This window comes from Neomonachus schauinslandi, chromosome 4 (genome assembly GCF_002201575.2).
Source record: "Neomonachus schauinslandi chromosome 4, ASM220157v2, whole genome shotgun sequence".
NCBI classification, from domain to species: Eukaryota; Metazoa; Chordata; class Mammalia; order Carnivora; family Phocidae; genus Neomonachus; species Neomonachus schauinslandi.
Window position 1 is genome coordinate 70,376,106 of NC_058406.1, and position 21,650 is coordinate 70,397,755.

Below are 21,650 nucleotides of genomic sequence, written 5' to 3' on the forward strand. Positions count from 1 at the left end.
GTGTTTAAAAAAAGGAGATAAAGGTCAAGTCACTGTCACTAGCTTATTCTAAACACAGTCCAAATTTTAAACATGACATTCTTTTAAACATTATCCCTTTCTATAAGGTAAGATACTAAAAATGTTTTATAATCCCTCATTTTAGGAATCTCTAAAGAGAGTTTTAACTAGAGAGTAAATTTATCTGATATTGGACAGACTGTTACTTAAAGGCTATTAGCTTTAAAAAAGACAAAACCTGTAGAACTCCAATAAGGCAAAGAATGTCTTTTTATAGCCAAACTTACTCTTTCATTTTGAATTGATATTATAAGCTACGTGCTCTCAAACACGACAGAATCAGCAGCTCATTCATTTGGTTCTTTACATTAACTATAGCTAGCTATAGAGCAAATTCAGTTAAGTGTGTAAATACAGTGGGAAAACAAATATATAAAGAAATAAACACAGTTGTGTAACTGCTCAGGTTCACTAGAGTTATTCTAAGCATTACAGGAACAAATTTATATTTACCTTGGTGAAGAACTTCCATGTCATGACTGGATTCTTTTAATACCACATGTAATGTTGGATACTCAATGATCACTTTGTTCCTCAAATTGTCACGGAGACTTTTGTAAGGATCCAGTTCATAATACCTTACAATAAAAAAAGCAAAACAAAAATTAAAAACAGCCTTAATATTCAAAGTTACTAATTATATCAGAGTCCCTTATATTAAAAAAAATTTTAAATGTTAATGACATTAATTCAATAGTTATTTCCTTATAATATAGTAAGTTTAGTGCCTCTAAAAAAAACCAGTTAAAAGTACTATTATTATACACGTTCTAAAGCTAAATAAAGAGCATATCAAATAATTTGACATTAGAAAAGCTTGAGAACAAGTCATTTTCAGATGAAGGAATAAAGACTAACTTTTATACAATATCTATGGTTTGATGTGTCATGAATTCTTCCTGGATCATGCAATGACTAGTTCAAAACTCAAATTCCTCAAATATATTTAGTTTGAGCCTTAAAAGAAAAACAAAAAACTATCCCATGATAATTTTCAGGAATATATGGTGTTAAAATAACTGGTTACAAATACTTCTGTAAAAAGTTAATTCTTTTTTTTTTTAAAGATTTTATTTATTTATTTGACAGAGAGAGGCACAGCGAGAGAGGGAACACAAGCAGGGGGAGTGGGAGAGGGAGAAGCAGGCTTCCCGCCGAGCAGGGAGCCCGATGCGGGGCTCGATCCCAGGACCCTGAGATCATGACCTGAGCCGAAGGCAGACGCTTAACGACTGAGCCACCCAGGCGCCCCTAAAAAGTTAATTCTAATTATAAATAGTTTCCAGAAATTTACATTGCCATACAATTAAATTTGGCCTTCCTTTATTTTGAAATAAAAAACAAACAAAAAACAGTGAGTTTCTGGATGAGCCTAAAACACAAAATTTAAGGAATATGGAGTTTATCAGTCATGACATAGCTGTCAAATGTGTCACAGGTAATTAGATGCTAATGTTCCTTAAGGTATGAAACTCTCAAGTCATTACTTAAAAAAAAAAAAAACAAAAAAAAAAACACTTTTTTTTTTTTAGTTGATTAAAGATACATTCCCCTAACATTCTCCCCCTTGCTTGCTTTCTGGAGTAGCAGAGAAAGGGGTGGAATTTCATCTAGCTCATTAGGAGTTGCATATGGGTATGTGTTGGCATGTTAATATCATGTCACATTAAAGATGAAAAAGTTGAGAACATGTCCACCAGTGTAGTCCTAATTCTCCAACTTTTTTCTTCCATCTCTATTTTCTTCCACCAATGACAGATGATATTCACATGCAACACACACATCCTACGGGATACCCAGCCTGATGGAGCTGTAACTCCATCCTCTTCCCTCCCACTCAGGAAAGCATACTGGATACAAGTGATCAAGAGTGAGGTTATCACTGGAATATATTTGAATCTGCTGTAATTTTGTTAAGAGTAAATCACTTACAAACTTTGGTATTTCCTAATTAGTAAGAGATTATTTGCACAGTAACTCGTAGCTGAGTGAGACATGCAGTGCACTTCTGAAGAACTCCTGGTGTAGTGATCTCTCTGTAAGTTTGTTCCATGGAATACTTCTCAAATAAGGGGGAAAAAGTGCTTAACAAAATGAAAAGACAAACCTGCTACAGAAGCTGATTTCTTTTTCAGAAGTAGGTGACAAGTGAGAGAACAACTATACTTGACTTATGTTTGCCTGACTACATTCCCTACCCTTGGAATTCCATTCTTCATTTTAGAGTCATAGAAAATTTTTTATGTTGAAAAAAACATGAAATGCAAAATACTCAGTTTTCCTAAACCAGCCACCCCAGTGCCCATAGGCCACGGAATGCATACATTCTTTTCCCTGTGTAATGTAACACAGATGTTCTTACAATACTTTAAAAGTGGTTCCAGCATTCAAGGATTAAATGCTTCACATCTTTTAAACATATTTCCCTTTGAATTAAGCAGTGTCTTTTTTTTAAAGTTAGCAGTAATTACACATAAGAGAAAAATGAGATTGAATTAGATATCAAAGTATAAGATTAACTTTTAAAGTAAAATATAAAATGGATATAACCAAATTTTTCTTAGGAGAAAATAACACTTGAATTCTCAAATGGGAAATTTTCAAGTAGCATCCTACAAACACTTGCAGTAACTTATCTTCTGTGAATTTAAATGAATCACAAGACTTCTATTAAGAAACATTTCACAAATAAGGGACTGTTTTCTACTTATTTCAGTTTTTGGTAATTTTCAGTGTAGACTTAACATTTTAGGTAATTTGTTTCTTTTCATAATATTCAATCTTCATCAGGTTTCTCTGTATCTCCAAAGTTGAATTAAAAAAAAAAAATTCTTCAAAAGCCACATGGTAACTGGAAACCTAATACTCTTGCTGATACAGTATAAAATATGTTCCCAGCAGAGGAACATCTAGAGATACTTAAAAATTACCATATAAGTTATACATTACTTCAACCTTAAAACTACAATGCTTACTTGTTTAGTTAAAAAAAATTTTTGGTCCCTGTTTTATGTGTGAGGCAGGCCCTTCTACTTTTCTTTCTACTTTAACAAAGCACTTGGGATGCAAAAATTTATAAGAACTTATAATGAATTATTTTTAAAATACTGTATTCAAATACAATGAAAATCTGGTATGTTGTATGGTTTTCATTAGAACCGCTGAATTTTATTTTGTGTTTACCCTAAAATGTTGCAAACTTCTAATCACAACAATATTGGTACTGAGTGTCAGTAAGCTTCTAGGCTTCAGCTTTCAAGTCTGTTAAAGAGGTTGGACTTCACTAGATCATCTTTTAGTTGAAATCCTGAATTTCTTTATTTTTCTACTACTAATGGTTACTCTTAAGTCTACCATTAAAATTTGCCCATAAACGTAAAAAGAAAATTATGTAAACTGTTTATAAAGAAAAGCCATCAAACACATATGGGGTAACATTTTGTGACTTGTAATTAAATGAAGCAGCAACTTTTAGTGGCTGCTTGGGTTTGGGGCCCAACACTGTGAGTTAAAGTCCATCACTTACTGTGATTCTGGACAAGTTACTTTACTTCTCTGATCCCTAGTTTCCACACGTGAAACTGGAGAATGACAGTGTCACTTCAGAGAGTTATTGTGGGGTTAAATGATAGAACAAAGACACTGCTAGCTCAGTTACTGAAGCCATGAACAAAGTTTTACATCTGTATAATTACCTAAAATAAAACACATTCTGATAGGAAGTTTAGTTCAGGACAGTCATTGGACTTCTTCAGAGTAACAAAGAATGGCACTTATTATGTTAGCACGGAAACACATATTTGCCTTTTTATGCATTTTACATTTTAAATATAGAATTACAACTTTCAAACTATTATTTTAGATCACATTTCCTTCCAGGAGGCTAAAAGTACTTTGAATGTTTCCATTTCTATTATCTTTAGGCAAGTTGTAGAGTCCAGCTTGGCACTGCCTAAAACATTTAGGCCTTAGCTCTTTTGCAAGCCATTAAGTTACTGAATCCTAAGGGACAGCTTTATCTGTTTGAAATTTGCTCAGACTCTGGAGTTCCCATTAGTAGAATGGCTCTACTACCCTAAGACAAACTACTTAGGTTTGGAAGAATTAAGACACCAACATTTGTCTTTTTTTTTTTTTTAACCCTTAGGGACCTTCTCAGACATTTCCTCTTGTTATTTCACTTGCTCACCCTCACAGGCTTGCTAGCTGACCCTGCTCCAGGCAGCTTCACAGGGGCATTATAAGGGCAGCATGGCTCAGTAGGCTAAACAGGTGTTACAGTGATTGACATTATATAAATAAAAGTTGTCTTGATAGTCAAGGGTGTGTTTTTAATCTTGGCTCTGTTACTAACTTTCAAAGAAACTGCCCAAGTTCTCAACTTCTTCCTCTACTTTATTTGCAAATTAGGATTTTAAAAAAATTTCTCCTAACTCAAAAGAAGACAGAATTTTAAAAAGTCACAAACCACTTTATTTCCTATCACTGACACTCCTTAGATCATTTCCCTTTCCCCTCCCAAAAAATATTGAAACTAAATATGAATATTCTCCAAATTTAATAATCTAATAGTAGTCCCTAGGCCACAGAACTTTTCCCACTAGAAAATAAAGTCACTGGATGAGGTGATCACCAAGTTGACTCCAGCTTTAAAATTCTACAAGTTTTGATGTATTTTTTAAGGATCTTATTTATTTAACAGAGAGAGAGAGAGAGCGCGCACAAACAGGGGGAGTGGAAGGCAGAGGGAGAGGGAGAAGCAGGCTCCCGGCCGAGCAGAGAAGTCAGACGTAGGGCTTGATCCCAGGACCCTGGGATCATGACCTGAGCTGAAGGCAGACACTCAACTGACTGAGCCCCTACAAGGCTTTTTTTTTTTAAGATTTTATTTATTTGAGAGAGAGAGAGTGAGTGAGAGAGCGTAGAGCAGGGTGAGAGGCAGGGGGAGAACCAGACTCTCCACTGAGCAGGAAGCCCGACGTGGGGCCTGATCTGGGGACTCTGGGATTATGACCTGGAAAGGCAGACACTTAACTGACTGAGCCACCAAGGCGCCCACCCTTACATGTTTCGATATTTATGTGATATTTATAGCACTTAACTTATGTTCTTAACCGTTGCATTTATTTCTCAATCTAGATTTCTGAGTTAAAAGTGCAACTAACTGATTCCAAATGTACAAGGTTGAATCTTTGGCTATTAAAAAATTTACTATATATGTATAGATGTATGTAAGCAAGCTCTATGCCCAGCATGGGGTTTGAACTCACGATCCGAGATGAAGAGTCGCATGCTCTACTGACTGAGCCAGCCAGGAGCCCCAAATTAACCTTAATATAAATCAGTTATCTGATAGTTAACTGTTTTTAAGGTATGGTTCATCCTGCGTAACTGAATTATGGTTTTTGAATCAACTGCAAACTGTTTTAGATTCACATTTATCAAATTCCTTGAAAATAATACAAACTTTAAAGTACTAAACTTTAGGTAATAAAGTAGAAAGTAAATGGATTAGAGAAACAAACTGGTTTTCAAAATCCAAATGAAAAGGAAGAAAGAAACCAGATTGTTAAAGAAGATGCAGAGTAGGAGAAGAAAATACATAAACTGAAACATATAAAACCAAACTAAGTACAGGGGTCAGAGAGTTTAAATTCTTCTGTTTAAAAGAAAAAGGTACTATTTAAAATTTCTCCAAATAATATTCCTATGTCACAATTTCTGTAATTCATACAGTCCAAGTCATATTAGAAACGGATCTTGCCAAAGTTGAATTTTTTTCTTACCTAATTTCTCCTAGTTTTCATATTAAAAAAAAAAAAGCCAACAGTAGTTGAATTAATAATTTGCTGCACTTTATTTTGGGACTTTAATATAGCTATGTAAATGAGGACTACAAGTGCTTGATATGGGGCACCAGTCATGAGCTGGGTAGTACAGACATATGCCTTCTCTTTCAAAAGGAAAGCTCAACAGTTCATAACTGCAGTGGTAAATGATTCTAGTCTATCCACGGTATGAAAGCTACGGGATGTGGTAAAACAGCGGCCAATTACATATTTTAAAACTTTAAGGAGAGCCTTACAAGGCTCTTACTTGTTCTAGATGCCATTTGTTCAGTCTTTCCTGATCCTTACTGGAAGCTCAATTACTTTTAAATCCAGAGGCTTGGGTTCCAATCTTAAGATCCTTAAGGATCTTAAGGTCCTTTTAAGATCTGTGACTCCTCAAGGGTACTCCATTTTCTTCATCAGTATAATGATGGAAAAGTTATCTATTCAAGGGCTAGCTTGTAAAGATTAAATAAGTGAATTTAACAGATGAAAATGGAACTTGTCCAATAAGATTTTATACTCCAAAGATTTTTTATAATAAAGCATCTCTAGGAGGGAAATGACATACTAGTCAGGAATTATGTTCATGATGTATGGTGAGACTAGTTAGTAGAAAAAGCATATCTTGTAGAGAGACCTAAGTCCAAATCCTGGCTTTGTAACTATAAATTGGTTTATTTTGGGTAGGTCAATTTCTGAGCTTAACTTTCCTATCTTGTAGAGATATAGTACGTACTTCATTACAATTAATGCATGTGGAAATGTAAACACTTATTCATCAATTAATTCCTCAAATATTTATTTAGTATCTACCACATACAGGTGGTCTGCTAGGTAACAGAAGTTCACAGAAATAAATCCCACAGTTTACTGAGGGTACTAGTCAAAGAAATAATTACATTTCATTGGGAGAAGTGCTATGATAGAAATGTAACGCTAAGTAGATACTCAAAAAACATGCTCTCTTCTTCCTTACTCACCTGCACATATTCTTTCAGGCTGCACAGCACACTCAATATCTAGGTACTTCATTTGCTAACCCTAGCTACCTCCCCCACTTAACTGGTTCTTAAAAGCCCTCCTCCTTCAAAGACTTTCTAATATAACATAGGGAATTTTAATTAGCCTTACTCTTGTCAACAAAACATATTTCTTTTGGTACTAAATTGACTGTAAGAGTATGATTACAGACTTAATGTTCAAAAAAATTTTTTTTAAGATTTACTTATTTATTTGGCAGAGAGAGTGAGCACAAGCAGGGGGAGTGGCAGGCAGAGGGAGAAGCAGCTCTCCTCAGAGCAGGGAGCCTGACGCAGGGCTCTATCCCAGGACCCTGTGATCATGACCTGAGCTGAATGAGCCACCCAGGCGCCCCTTAATCTTCAATTTTTATTAGGAAGTATCATTTTGCAAAATATGATCAGTTTCCTCAGAGAAACTTTTGCTTAAACGTTAAATAGTTCATGAATTAACTACATCACAGAATTGTATCACTTTAGAAATGGCAAGAATTTAGTCTTTTTTTTAATCTTCCAGCTGAGGGCAATGAAGCCCTGAGAAATTAAGTACCTTAACCTTACTCACGGTCATTCAAGGAGATACAGGGTTGGGGCTACTGAAAGCAGATCTTGAATTCCTTCACTCTACTGTTTGCTTGTTCACTTATTCCTCACTCAATACATATTTACTGAGGGTCTACATTGTACCAGACACTGTTCAAGGCTCTGGGAAAATAGTGGTGAACTATTAGGTATTCACTAGAGGTCAAGGATGAAGGCTTTTCAGGAAGAAAGTATATGTATAAGGTAGACAGAGTCAGGAGTAAGCTAGTGTCCACAGGACTAAGTGGAAAGTAGATATGGGAATATACACAGAATTCATAGTTTGGGTACTTATAAAAAAATTAAAGAGAAAGGTTGGAGGAGGTTGAAGCTCTTTGGCTAAAATGAAATACCTGAAATCACTTAGAAATGTCAACTAATCATGTCATTATTACCACCGAAGAGTATATAAAGTTGGTTACAAATTACCGTATAACTAGAATGTATAAATTTAGTACATTAACATTGAGAATTAAAATATATTTCCCAGGACACCTGGGTGGCTCAGTTGGTTAAGCGTCTGCCTTCAGCTCAGGTCATGATCCCAGGATCCTGGGATCGAGTCCCACATCGGGCTCCTTGCTCAGCAGGGAGCCTACTTCTCCCTCTGCCTGACGCTCCCCCTGTTCTCTCTCTCTCTCTGACAAATAAACAAATAAAATCTTTAAAAAAATAAAATATATTTCCCAAGCTTTCAGAGAAAACTCTCATTTTATATTTCTCATAATTTCTGTAACTAGTAATGAATATAGTATATATTTGAAATGAGATCACTATGGGAACTGTAGACTTACAATCTAGTAAGAATCTGACCATCACATCACTTTGGATCTTCAGTACAGCCTCTCAAATTAAAATTCTCAAGTTCACAACTACTGAAACTTTAATAGTTGTGCTTGCATCTGTCCTGTAAATACTAACCCAGCTTTGCCAACTGGCTGAGCTTCAGATTCCCTACAGCTAAGTTTACAGGTCTTATCATAAAACTGCTTTAAGTAGAATTCCCCGCATAAAACCCACTGGATATGTCTTCTCTGATAAAAATACTTAGTACCTCACTCGACGTATTTCCTTTATATGTATGGACATTCTTCAGATTGATTTTAACATTTTCTAGTCTTCAAATGATCTCTTGCTTCCTTTGTTCTAAGGTCTAGGTCTGAAATGTGGTCAAAGGTTAATACCATTTTGAGCATGTACTCATCTTGATCATGGCTTTCACTCTGAAAAATAATCAACAATCCCAAAAAGGTGTAACAAAGAACTGGGGTTGGGTTTACATAATCTAAGAACATGCGTTATGTCCATTTACGGCATGTGCTCTATTGAAGAAAACATACTAATGCACTGGGAGACAGGCAGGCCTAGGTCTGGATTTAGGTACCACCATTTGGTGGTTACGAAGCTGCAGTCAGGGCTCTCTATGCAATTATAATGTGTAAAACTTATAATGCATGTATAATGTAACATAATCATAATGTATACAAATGCTTACCAAAGCACCTATAAAACAGTAGAGGCACTCAATAAGAGGTTGTTATTAATAGTTATTATGTTTCGTAAAGGTACCTATTTGCCTCTAGATTTAACCTTGTTTTAAACTCACCCTTGCAGCAAACTTTTTTGTGTGTTTGGGAAAACTTATTCAGGATCTTCACACTTTTTTGGTTATATATAACTTAAAATAGTTTTGGAAAACAATGATATTTTTGTGTATATATATATTTTGAAGATTTTATTTGAGAGAGAGAGAGAAAGAGAGTGACAGAAGAGAGAATGCACATGCCAGTGAGGGGAGGAGTAGAGGAGGAGGGGGAAGGGAGGGGAAAGAATCTCAAGCAGACACCGCACTGAGCGTGGATGAGCCCATTGTAGGGCTCAGTCTCACAATTCTGAGATCACGACCTGAGCTAAAACCAAAGTTGGACGCTTAATGGACTGAGCCACCCATGTGCCCCACTTTTGTATATTTTTAAATAGATTATCTAAACTCTCATTTAAAATCTTTACTCACAAGTTTAAATAGATGCAAAGAACATAATTTATTGTGTAAATACTTATTTAAAATGAAAATGTTACCTTACTCTTAAGTAAATTCACTCAAATCTAAATACCATAGCAATTTGATACCGATTATCATCCATTTAAAATGCTCTTCTCTTTTTCCCTTTTTTCCCAAGCTCTTCCTTAATAATTAGAAATCTTATATGGTTTCCTCTTCCTCTTGAACTTGTATTTCCACTCCCAATTCTCCAAAGAATTTTACCCTGAGTAATGCATTTATGTTTGAAAATCTTTTATTGATTACCCATTTATACTTTTCTGTAACAAAATATGTAAGCTAAAAAATTAATTTTACTACCTATGACCTTAATACTTTAAATGTTAAAAATACTTTATTAGTATAAAATTGATCAAAACACAAACATACTACATTTGAAGTAAAATTTTTACTGGAAATGCATCTCATGATGGGCAATCATGGGTGATGGATCTTCTATTACAGGCAAGTTTGCTTACTATCGTTAAGTACTCATTAATAGAATCAAATTCCAAAAGGAAAACAAGGAAATTTAAGTAACCCCATCTAGAGACATACTGCTGTCTTTACTAACCCTTCAGCATGGTTACTTTCAAGGGCTCTAATAAAAAGGCAACAATGGAGCCTGCAATTTTCATAAGACAAGACATCTGAAAGTAATTAATGCTGTTCTTAGACATTCTGGAATTCCTTTAATGTTCTCTGATAATATATTTAATTCTGTACCAATATTCTCAAAATAATGTTAACTTCTAACACCTTGTTTTCTAATGGCAGGACATTTTTAAAAATCCTAACTTTTAACTACATACTATAAATTTCTTATTTAGTCTATCTTCAAAGTATATTTTTTAATTATTTTCTGTAAGCCTGAAATAATTTAATTTTCCAGTTCCAGTTCAATTAGGCAAAGGGTACAGACTAATATCTTTAAAGATGTAAAAATTTGATTTCAAAAAATCCATCTCAATATCAAATTATATATTTCTTTATACATCTTCAACAATTCAACTGAATAAACATCTGCCAAATACTTATTATACAGAAAACATGTCAAACACTGTATGGGAACCAAAAATGTCCTCAGGGAGTTTACCACCCTGGCCAGTGTTTCTCAAAGTATGATCACAGGGAAAACTTAGGATGCAGAGACTGTAAAAAATGCAGGTTTCTGGGTCCTATATGAAACTGATAAACCAGAGCCTCTGAGGGTAGGCTGGAAATCTGTATTTCCAACGACTGTCCTAAATGATTATGATGGACACTGAAATATGAGAAGCACTTTGTGAGAAAAGAAGAAATACAGGTTAAATGTTCAGTTGGGGAGATGTTTAAGGTAAGGAGGAATAATTGGCCAGTAGGGATATGGGTTAGGTGAAAAGCAAGGAGGGGTGTGGCAGGGCTATGAGGAAAGGCAGGCAAGAGACCAGGCTCTTAGAATCAACTAAGGCTGAGAGGTGGTATCTTGCAGGCAGAGCTGAGAGTCAGGGAAATCAGAATCTGAGCAAGTTACATGAACTGGAGGTCAGCTCTGCTCTAAGGTAGAAAAGGTCTTTGCTTGCTGGGCGGGGAGGGGAGGTTAAGCGGGGGAGGGATTTGTGTTAGTGAAAGCCAAAAGGAGGTCAGGTGGGTCTCACTAGAGGCCTTTACATAGGCAAAATCAATTTCTCTAAAACAACATAGGAAAAAGTATCTTACCTCTTTAATTTCACTAAAAATGATTTTAAAATATTTCGTGTTACAGATCAAAAGAAAGTAAAGTAACTTTAGTTTTTATTTAAAAAACAACCTCTTCAGCATGGAAATAAAATCTAAGAGAAAGAGCTCATATTTTTGCTGGTTTTTCTTTTTCAGAAAAAGAAAAAGAAAAAAAAAAGTGCTCCAAAAATTATTAACTACAACCAGCACAGTAGGAAACAGCTAATAAAATCTGTGCAAGTACAGGAGGGTAGTGTCCCCAAGAAGAGTAATAATCTCCTGTGATGCTCATTAAGTCAAAGCCTAAATAATACTTTAATTTGGCTTGGGTTTAAAGTCTAAACTCTTAACTTTAGATGCCAATCTTTGGAAATAGAATGAAGGCAACTGGTGTGTGCTTCCATCAAAAAATGACAAGTCTCACGTGTCTATGCAAAATGCCCATGCCTTCCACTGGGCACTTGTTATGCCTTATATATAAAATACGTATCTATTGTAGCATTTACCATATATCTACCTTCTCTCCTAGACTGTGAGCTCCTTGAAGGCTAGTCTTTTAGATGCCTGTGTAACCCTAGTGCTTAACACTGAGCTGGCATAGGGAACGGACTCCATATACTTTAGGTCAAGTTCATTTATCAAAAAGCCTGTCTTCTGAGCAGGAACTGCTTTTTCTGAAGTAACTTTTAATTATACTGGGCAGTTGTTATAATCTCTATTTTTCTCTCTCATTTTCCATACTGAGAATTGAAGCCCTCAACTGATTAAATGATATAGTGACAAATAACCAATAAAAAATGCTTTAGGGGTGCCTGAGTGGCTCAGCTGGTTAAGCGTCCAACTCTTGATCTCTGCTCAGGTCTTATCTCAGGGTTATGAGTTCAAGCCCCATGTTGGGCTCCATGCTGGGTGTAGAGCCTACTTAAAAAAAAAAAAAGTCCTTCAGAGCAGAGATTGGTAAAGTACGGTCAGCAGGCCAAATCCAACCCACTGTCTGTTTTGTAAGTAAAGTCTTACTGGAACATAAGTCATACCCATTCATTTATGTATTATCTATAGATGCTTATGTGCTATAATAGCAGAGTTGACAATTTTGACTGCATGGCCCACCATGCCAAAAACGTTTACTCTCTGGCCATTTTAGAAAAAGTCGTCCCAGTCCTGCTTTTGGGTATTAAAGTGGTATCAACACCTAGCAAATAGCAAGCATACATACATTTAAGTGAATTAGTACACTACTCGTTAAAAAATTATCACTGAAATTCCTACTATGGGAAAGTCATTGACTTAGTACTGCAGGAAATATAAAGATGAAGATGCCTAATGTAGTCACTGTTTTCAAAAGGGAGTTTATCATCGAATAGGATAAATCTTGTTGGGAGAAAAATAAGACATGATTGCAGGAAACTATGAGAAGTACAACACATTTTTTAAGGCTCAAAGGATAAGGAAATCACATCCAGTTGGTGGGAAGGGATAGGCTCCACTGCAAATACTGATAAACAATAGTCACTCAGAAAAATGGAGAGGAGAGACTCATTACGGAGGAAACCATGTAAGCCAGGTAAGGGAGAAATGAAAGATGGCTCTAAGGTCTTATGTCTCACTATAAGAATAACAGTGCCAATAACAAGGATTAAGTATCAACATTTGCTGACTGCTTACTAGATGCCAGGAACATAATCAACCCATTTAATCTATATTTAAAACAAAACACACACACACACACACCCAGGAAGAAACAGATGCGGTGTGATGAGATCTAAATGGTCTGAGTTTAAGATTTAATGAGATGTGTTAAGATAGCTACAAACCAGGATTTGGAGTTTGGGAGAAAGGTTGAAAATATCTACATCTGGGAGTCATTGTACAGAAATAATACTTGATAACACCTTAAGTACACAAGCTCCTCAAACCTCATATTCTCCCAATATCCAATTTATGCTAAAAGAAACAGAAACTAACATGACTGGGTATCTGCCCCCACGTGGTTAATGGTGAGCATGTTGAGAGTATAGCTAATATTGAACTTAGTTCCCACAAGCACAAGAAATACAAAATGGCTGAAACAAGTTGTTATTTAAAAAAAAGTAATGCATAATACAGTCCACTGCTGGCTACATGGAATTTTTTAAAACAGACTTCCTCCTTTTTCTAAGGAAGTAATCTTTAGGATTAAAACAATAATAAAACCCTTATATTGAGCCAATTCTGCAAGATGTTGACTGAATATCACAATTCTCATTTTTTATAATTTTTTAAAAAAGATTTTATTTATTTGAGAAAGAAAGAGAGGGAGAGTGAGCACAAGCAGGCTCCCCGATGAGCAGAGAGCCCAGCGTGGGGCTTGATCCCAGGACCCTGAGATCATGACCTGAGTGAGACAAAGGCAGACGCTTAACAAAATTGAGCCCCCCTAGCGCCCCTATGGCAACTCTTAATACATGAAGAAGATGTACTGACCAAGAGTGATTTGCTATGTGCCAGGCACTGTGCTAAGCAACTAACATCACAAAGTAATCTTCACAACAATGCACTATTGCTTCTGTTTTGATCCCCACTTTCAGGTGGGAAAACAGGCTTAGTAACTTTCCAAGGTTTGAACCAAATTTATAACATTATTTTGACTTCACAGAAAATCTACTTTGATGTTGGTTCTTGCATAAAAACAAAAAGGTAATTAATTGGAACATCTCATAATTTGGGTTAGGTTTGCGAAGCAGTGATCTAATAAGCTTAGTATTTACAATGGTGAGACTTTTGGTCTACAAAGTCTAGTCTGGAACCTCTCAAAGTAAAATCAGGTCTAGTCCACAAATTATGTATTCCGAAAGGATACTATTACTATTTCTTACTGGAATATGATATAATCTCACTCTGAAGGGATCCTAATAACAAATGAGTAGTATAAAAAAGCCATTGTTTTTATTTATTTTTAAAGATTTTATTTATTTATTTGACAGAGAGAGAGAGAGCGCACACAAGCAGGGGGAGCAGCAGGCAGTGGGAGAGGGATAAGCAGGCTCCCTGCTGAGCAGAGAGCCCGATGTGGGACTCGATCCCAGGACCCTGGGATCATGACCTGAGCCGAAGGCAGATGCTTAACGACTGAGCTACCCAGGCACCCAAAAGGCCATTGTTTTTAAAAATAATGTTCCAGAAAATGATGCCACTTCTACTTAAAACTCAATGTGCCCTAAGACTCTCCAGGCCCTATCTGCATCTCTCCAAAAACAGATCCATGCCAGGAACCTTAGTCACCTTTGCTTCCTGTTTGTTTTCCCCCACTATAGCAGAACTATACCCCATTCATTCTTGTAAAAACCCCAGTTTTTATTTATAGCCTTCAAAGATAAAATGTGCTTAATTAATGGTTTTTGAGTAAATTTGGCAAGAATTATCCCATAACAGCTTAAACCACATCTTTATCAAAAGTAGGACCTTATAGGGGCGCCTGCGTGATGCAGTTGGTTAAGCACCTGACTCTTGGTTTGGCTCAGGTCTTGGATCTTGGAGTTGTGGGATCGAGCCCCACAATGGGCTCCGTGCTCAGAGTGAAGTCTGCTTGGAATTCTCTCTCCCTCTGCCCCTCCCTCCCAATGTCTCACTCTAATAAATAAATCTTAAAAAAAGAAAAAAACCCAAAATAAAAAGGACCTTACATAAACATCAAAGCAGCAAAGTAAACATAAAGAACGGAAAATGTATCTCAACTTCCTTATGGGAAATAAATGATTTCACTAGTAAATACAACACAGAATACAGATTTGGAAAATTGCAATTGAATGAACAGTACCAAACTTGGGAGTGTTCTAAATTCTTCAGTCAGTAACAACTTAAGTGAGCAGCAATACAATGACTGCCTCTTATAGTACCTGGCATTACCAACATAGGTTTTTCTGTTTCAAAACCACTCATTTACTTTCTGAGAATAGAGAGCTGGTTAAGAAATGATGTGGCAAGAGATAAAGGGTGGCCTGCTAACACAAGCACCTTTCATGAATTCTCCTCCACTGAGACTGTAAGCTCCACAGGGGCAGAAATGGTTCTCCTTACCGTCATCACCCTAATGTCTGGAATACCCACCTGGACCACAGTGGGTATCACTGTCTGCAAGTGAATGAATACACGAATTTACTTAAGAAGCCATATTAGCTCTTGTAAGAAAACACAAATTCCAACTGTGTATTCTGGAAAGAAAACTCCCGAACAGATCAGCAGCAAATTCCTTAGGGTTAGACATGCATTCTATAATCCCCTAAATCTAAAAATAAAAGTCATGTATGGCAAAGCTAAAAATGGAAACATTTAAGATTGCTCTAGCTGATCAGGTATATCATGAGACAACTATCATAAACCCTCCAAGAATGGAAAACACAACCAGTAGAAACTGGCAACATCAAGGATTTGGTAAAAAGACTTTACTCTGGAGTCATGGGAATGCTGTAAATCGTAGGATACATTTAAAATCAACAGCCACAAGGAAACTACATGTTTTTGCCTTGTAAGTACTTTTTAGGAAATAATAAAATCCTATTTTAGCATGCTTATCTTATATTAGAAGCCTAACATTTTAAAACCTATAATAATCTTACTTAGATGTTCTCTGAATGTTTAATGATACTAGTGTAATTAAGTATACAATCAAATGTTAAGTGCTCATCTTATCCTATCTATGAATGCACTATCTGAAAAACACTGTGATTTAAAAAATCTTTAAATAAAAAAATCAAATGAAAATCTATTTCTAAAAGTATTCTCATGTATCTAATTTCATTAGTCATGATTAGAAAATACTTGAAAACTGGGAAGTTTTATAGAAATTAGGATCACTATATCATGAAGTTGACTTAACAATCATAAATATATGATGTACCTTATCCCAACTTAGAATAAAAACTCCTTCACTGGAGTTTCCGAGGACCTAGGTTGTAACCTTCCCTTTCTTCCTAATGTTTTCATAGATCACTGAGTTCAAATAAACAACTGAAATGGGGAAATTTGGATGGCAAGTTTTTTATATAGATAAGAGAAAGTCAAAATACTTTTCATCTTATTCAGATTGGCTCAGGTTTAGTATCAGCCTATTCTAGGTATTCTTTGAACAACACTCACCTTTTCCTTTATTAATCTATCATTCTTTTCCCTATGGGGATTAAGGTTAACCCAAGGCCCAACTTGGTCCTCTATGGGTTCCTAAAGAAGGTATAAAATAAGAGAAAATAAAGGACCCTAAAGGAAAATGAAGCACAGAAAAATTGAGGGCCTAGAATTAGGTCATTCAGTGTACTTCTCTGACCTTGTTTTGGGTTCAGGTTTACCCTCTCTGTTAAATTAAACCTTTCCAATCTGACTGGTATCTTCCTGTGCTGTGGTCTCTCTCTATCCTGATGTCTTTCTAATGCAATTGCGTGAAATGATTTTCCCAACTACTCCCCTCTGGATCATGTCATGCTATAGGCATTTCTGCTAGCCACTCTCCTGGAAAACCCCAGTCTGCTAGGACATGCTGAGGTCTCCATCTCGAAATCTCTATCCTCTTTGCTCTTCAAGCATTTATAGCATACATTTCCAAATTAAAAATGAATGCTATCTCAGCCCAAACAGCCTGTCCTGTATTATAAACTTTAAAATACTCAGTATCCACCTTTTAACATGTACAGTTTTGGTTTCCTTGAATTTTGGAAGAAGGGGATACTAATGCCAAAGAGTCAAGTTTGACTGGCTCAGTGAGCTGGCACATTTCTTTACTGGCCACTTCCCAGTTTGCCTTGACTTAAAATAAAAATAGAGCAAACTTTCTCTTTCTGGTAATGGAGGAAATAAAAATGGAAACAACAAAGAAACAAAACAAAAATCATAATAAACTAACACAAAACAAAAAAGGAAAAAGAAAACCCCAACCTTTTGTTCTTAGCAGTTGTACCAAAATTATAATGGGTTGTTTTCCTTAGCTTTGGTAAAGAAATTTAATTATTAGCCGAACAGATTAGGTAAACAGGGTGACCGTGGTCAAGATGATGCCCAACCTCACCAAAATATTTTTATTAAGTCTAGAAAAGCAATATGGTATTTCAAACACATACTTGTTAAGAAAACAAATAATTACATTCATGCAGCCATTAAAATAGTAGCCAATGGCTGCTATCTGTAATTATTCAAGGCCTGATAAGTACAACAAAGGAAATGATGAAGCAATCAGTTGGATGGGTAGCACTTTTACTGTCTCCCTTCCAATCCTTCTGGAGCCATTTACATGTTATCCCCACACTGGCAGTCTAGGACAAGGAGCTGGTAAATGCTCAGAGTGGTGCAGAAGTGTTAGAATGTTGGGACACATCAGCAGGTTGTCATGAGAAGACTTGGGAGAGTATGTATTAGTTCCATGGCCCAGAGAAGATGAGATGAAACAACTATCCAGAAAGCAATTTCATTTTTCATAAAAACCCTCACAGGTGTTCTTTTAACAGGCTTATTGAGACTGAAGCCACAGTATACCCATCAAGAGTGCACCACGTAAATGTGAGTAACATTTACAAGAATTAACTAAATAAGATATAGTAAATGTTAAGAAAGGAATTGAATTTAAATGAGATAAAAGATAATAAAAGGAGAAATTATTTAATGACTGACAGGAGGTAAATTCCAAGGCAATGTTGCAAATTGTTTTGTCTAAACATGAATTGTATGAAATTTACTTTAAGATTTTGCTAGGCAAAACTGAAAGAATGCACCTTTTACATCAGTATTTCTCACTAATTACATAAATGTTTGATTACCAATTTTAGAAATACTGACTTTGGTTAGCATGGATGTTACACTGGATAAACTATCTTTGCAAAACCCACAAAACCTTCTATTCCTCTCTCATTTGAGATTCCAAATCTTTCAGGGGAAGGAGGAGAGTTAAAGCATGAACTGCATGTACATATACTGAATTAAGAAGTCTAGGGAAAAAACTATGTGATAGAAAACTTGAATTTTTTATCACTGAACCATGATCAATGATATGAAGTTGCGAGTATTTGAGATATGTTGGTAAAAGGTGGTCAAGATTTGGTGTTTAAATCTGTTCTTAGCTACAAGTCTTACAATCTTATGTGCAGACATTTTTTAAGAATCCATTTATCTGGAGTAGTAATAATAAAATCATGCACTTACCATGTGCTGAATGAATATCTTAATCTTTCACGACGATCTTTTTTATTTTTCTAACATTTTATTTATTTGAGAGAGAGAGAGAGGGAGGGAGGGAGGGGGCACGCACACAAGCAGGGGGAGCAGCAGAGGGAGAAGGAGAAGCAGGCTCCCCGCTGAGCAGGGGGGTCTGACTCGGGGCTCCATCCCAGGACCCTGGGATCATGACCTGAGCTGAAGGCAGACGCTAACCAACCGAGCCACCCAGGTGCCCCTGGGATTTCAACCCAGCTGTGCTGGGTTTCACAGCTTGGACTCTAAAACCTCTATGCTACGCTAACAAATCAAATCATAGGTGAGACTGACCAGATACAGTCTGAGTTGATTCTAGTAGTTTTGTTACTTGAACAATGAATGGAAGAGCATCAAAGGTCATAAAAGATCAGTGTTTTGTAATTCAGTACAACGACAACGTAACTGGCATGTAAGCAGACTTTGTAGAGACTCCCAGAGATTGTTTGGTGTAGTCTATTTTACCACTCCATTAATGAAGGAACAGAGCCCAGTAAAGTTAAGAACTTTCTCAAATAATATGGTTTGTTAGATCCCAGCTCTCTTTACATTTCTCTGCAGAGAAAGCAATATATGCAATGCTCAGTTGATCACATGAATTTTTGCATTTCCAAAGGCAAAAACGTAAACACTCAAACTCTGTTGTAGAGAATATTTCTTGAAGTAAGTTAAAATGGGAATTAGGAATCTTTTACTTGTACATAATGCCATTTTAAGATACTTTAACCAGAGTTTTTTTCAATTGAATTTATTCTATAAGTGTGATTATTTTAAAATTTTAATTTGAAAATCATAGTAGTATAATAACCAGCTACTTAAGCTAATCAAGCTACTTAATTATATTACAGAATTAGAAAATATATAAAGAAATGGGGAGGGAAGCAATTTTACCTTACTAAATTTTGCTGCATATATTCAACCTTCATTAAAATTTGGACCCCAGTTTGAGAGCGAATGTAGGCTTTCAACCTGAAATAAAAATGTCATATTGAAGGAAGCAAAACTGATTTTTAATATATTTCAAGATAGTATCTATGGAAGACCAAATATTTATGAGTAGCTAATAATACTTAAAATTCAACTATCCAAGCACAGAAAAGAGGTTAAAGATATTTTCTAACCAAGGATTTGAATTTTAAAAAATTAACCTTTCTTCTCTCTGTAAAATATCTTGAATTAAAAAATATCTATTTCAGTTAAATTAAGTTAAACTTGTTATTTTATTTATTTTAATTAAATGTATCCAATTTAGTGACAGGTACTTTGTCTTACTGCCAAACACATGACCAATGATAACAACTGGATTATCAGTAATAAGAAGGAAAGAAATCCAACCACTATAGGTGTGCCAAAGACACTACTTGATATGGGGCATGGATCTGGTTCAGTCTGGGCAACACCTTTTATTAGAAGTAGAAGATGAGATTTAACTAGAATTGGACCAGACATTTTAGAATCCACCCAGTCTAAAATTTAAACACCAGGTTACTCTGGAACCAAACCAAGCATTCATATCCCAAGCAGGAACCATCTGGAGAAAACAAAGTCAAAGGGGTTCCTGCTCAGGAAAACTAATTCACACTCTAATAATAGTTTCCCTTTTTGAGTGCTGCCTACTGTGCGCTAGGCCCTGTACTGGGAACTTTATATATGCTTTTTTTTTTTTTTTTTTTTTTAATTTTAAAAAACCCTTTATTGGGAATTTTTTTTTTTTTTTTTTTTTTTTTTTTTTTTTGAAGCTTCAAATAACCTTAGATAGTGGATATTATCATTCTCATTTTACTGATGAAAAAATTAAGGTCCAGAAGTTAAGTAACTTACTCCTTGATCACACAGCTAAAAAGGGACAGAGCGAGCTATTCTAGCCCAGATATTCATAACTGAATCTTTCTACTACTCTAGGTTAACCATTTTTGTTAATGCTATATTTCTGGGCAGGAGGCAGAGTGTATCTTAATTAGTTTTATGAAGACTTGGCTGAAACAGAATTCCCTGTCTTTAACAGTTACTTGGAAACTCTTAATTTTCAATGTTTTTGATTCAACTTTAAAGAAGTTTGATTTGAGAGTTAACAGTGCAGACTCTGATTCCAGACTGCCTGGGTTTAAATTCCAGCTTCCCTGCTTATTTGCTATATGAATCATTTAACCACTTCAAGGCTTAGTTTCCCCATCTGCAAAATGGGTATAATAGCAGTTATCTACCTTAAAGGGTTACTATGAAGATTAAATTAATTAACACATATTTATTATCTCTTTCAATGAGGATCTGGAAAACAGTAAATACTAAGTATTACACACTGTTTTTATTGCTATCCAAAAGCATCATCCGTGACTGACAAAGCCTTGAGTAAACACCAAGGAAATGGCACAGAAAATAAACTGCACTGACATACCATATTCTAACAAAGTCATAGCTTTACATAATAAATACGCACATAACCAGTACCTCAACATTTTTAATAATTTCAGAAAATTACAATATTTTTGAACCATACCTTTGACGAATTACAGGATCAGACTTTTCAGGATCAATGTAAGGTCTTAGGATTTCATTAATAGTTTTATCATCTGGTACTCTTCCCAACAACAACAACAAAAAAAAAAACAAAACTTACATTATAAGTTTCTACTAATGGTGTTAACTTGGAATTACTAAATCTTGTGGCTTTTTTGTTTAAATGACTGAACACAGATCTTTTATTTTACTCTTGGCAAAATATAACATCCTTTTAAACAAAAATTACTTAGGAAAAAAGCTCAAAAAGACTTCTTGGACACACTTAAAAAGTCCTAAAAAGCAGTATTTTGAGAAGCTCCCTATAAATCAATTATAAAAATATGAAACCTCTTTTAACACACACCTGTGCTCACAGATGAGAAGAAAGAACTCAGGGTAAATATATTTGAAAGTTGCAGAAATATAAAATCTGAAAAAAGGTTGCAAATGATGCTAATTTCAGTGCATGTTCAAGTTTATTCATTCTAAATCATCAGACCAGGGTAAAAAATTGATACTACTTTCCCTGGAAATAAAGGATTTCAGGTTTTTCAACTTTCCGGTAAATATGCACATTGTTTAGAACTATAAATCTGTAAAAACAAAATTAAGACAATGCTTTCAATGAGTAACTTTCCTCAATCAATTATACATATTCATATAAAGTCCTTTCTGTGACTTTAGTCTGGTATACAACTTCAAAGATAA

The 21,650-nt window shown here is 35.4% G+C and overlaps 1 protein-coding gene across 2 annotated transcripts in view; it reads right to left on the reverse strand.

Annotated features, from left to right (window-relative positions):
* The window catches only part of ZNHIT6 (zinc finger HIT-type containing 6), a 59,872-nt gene that overhangs the window by 4,414 nt on the left and 33,808 nt on the right, over positions 1-21,650 (reverse strand). For both annotated transcript variants that reach the window (XM_021690055.1, XM_044914061.1), the window contains 3 exons: positions 20,941-21,021; positions 19,335-19,412; positions 514-638 (listed from right to left, as the gene is read on the reverse strand). In XM_021690055.1, coding sequence (XP_021545730.1) covers positions 514-638; positions 19,335-19,412; positions 20,941-21,021 — 284 coding nt within the window. The remainder of the gene's footprint in view (positions 1-513; positions 639-19,334; positions 19,413-20,940; positions 21,022-21,650) is intronic.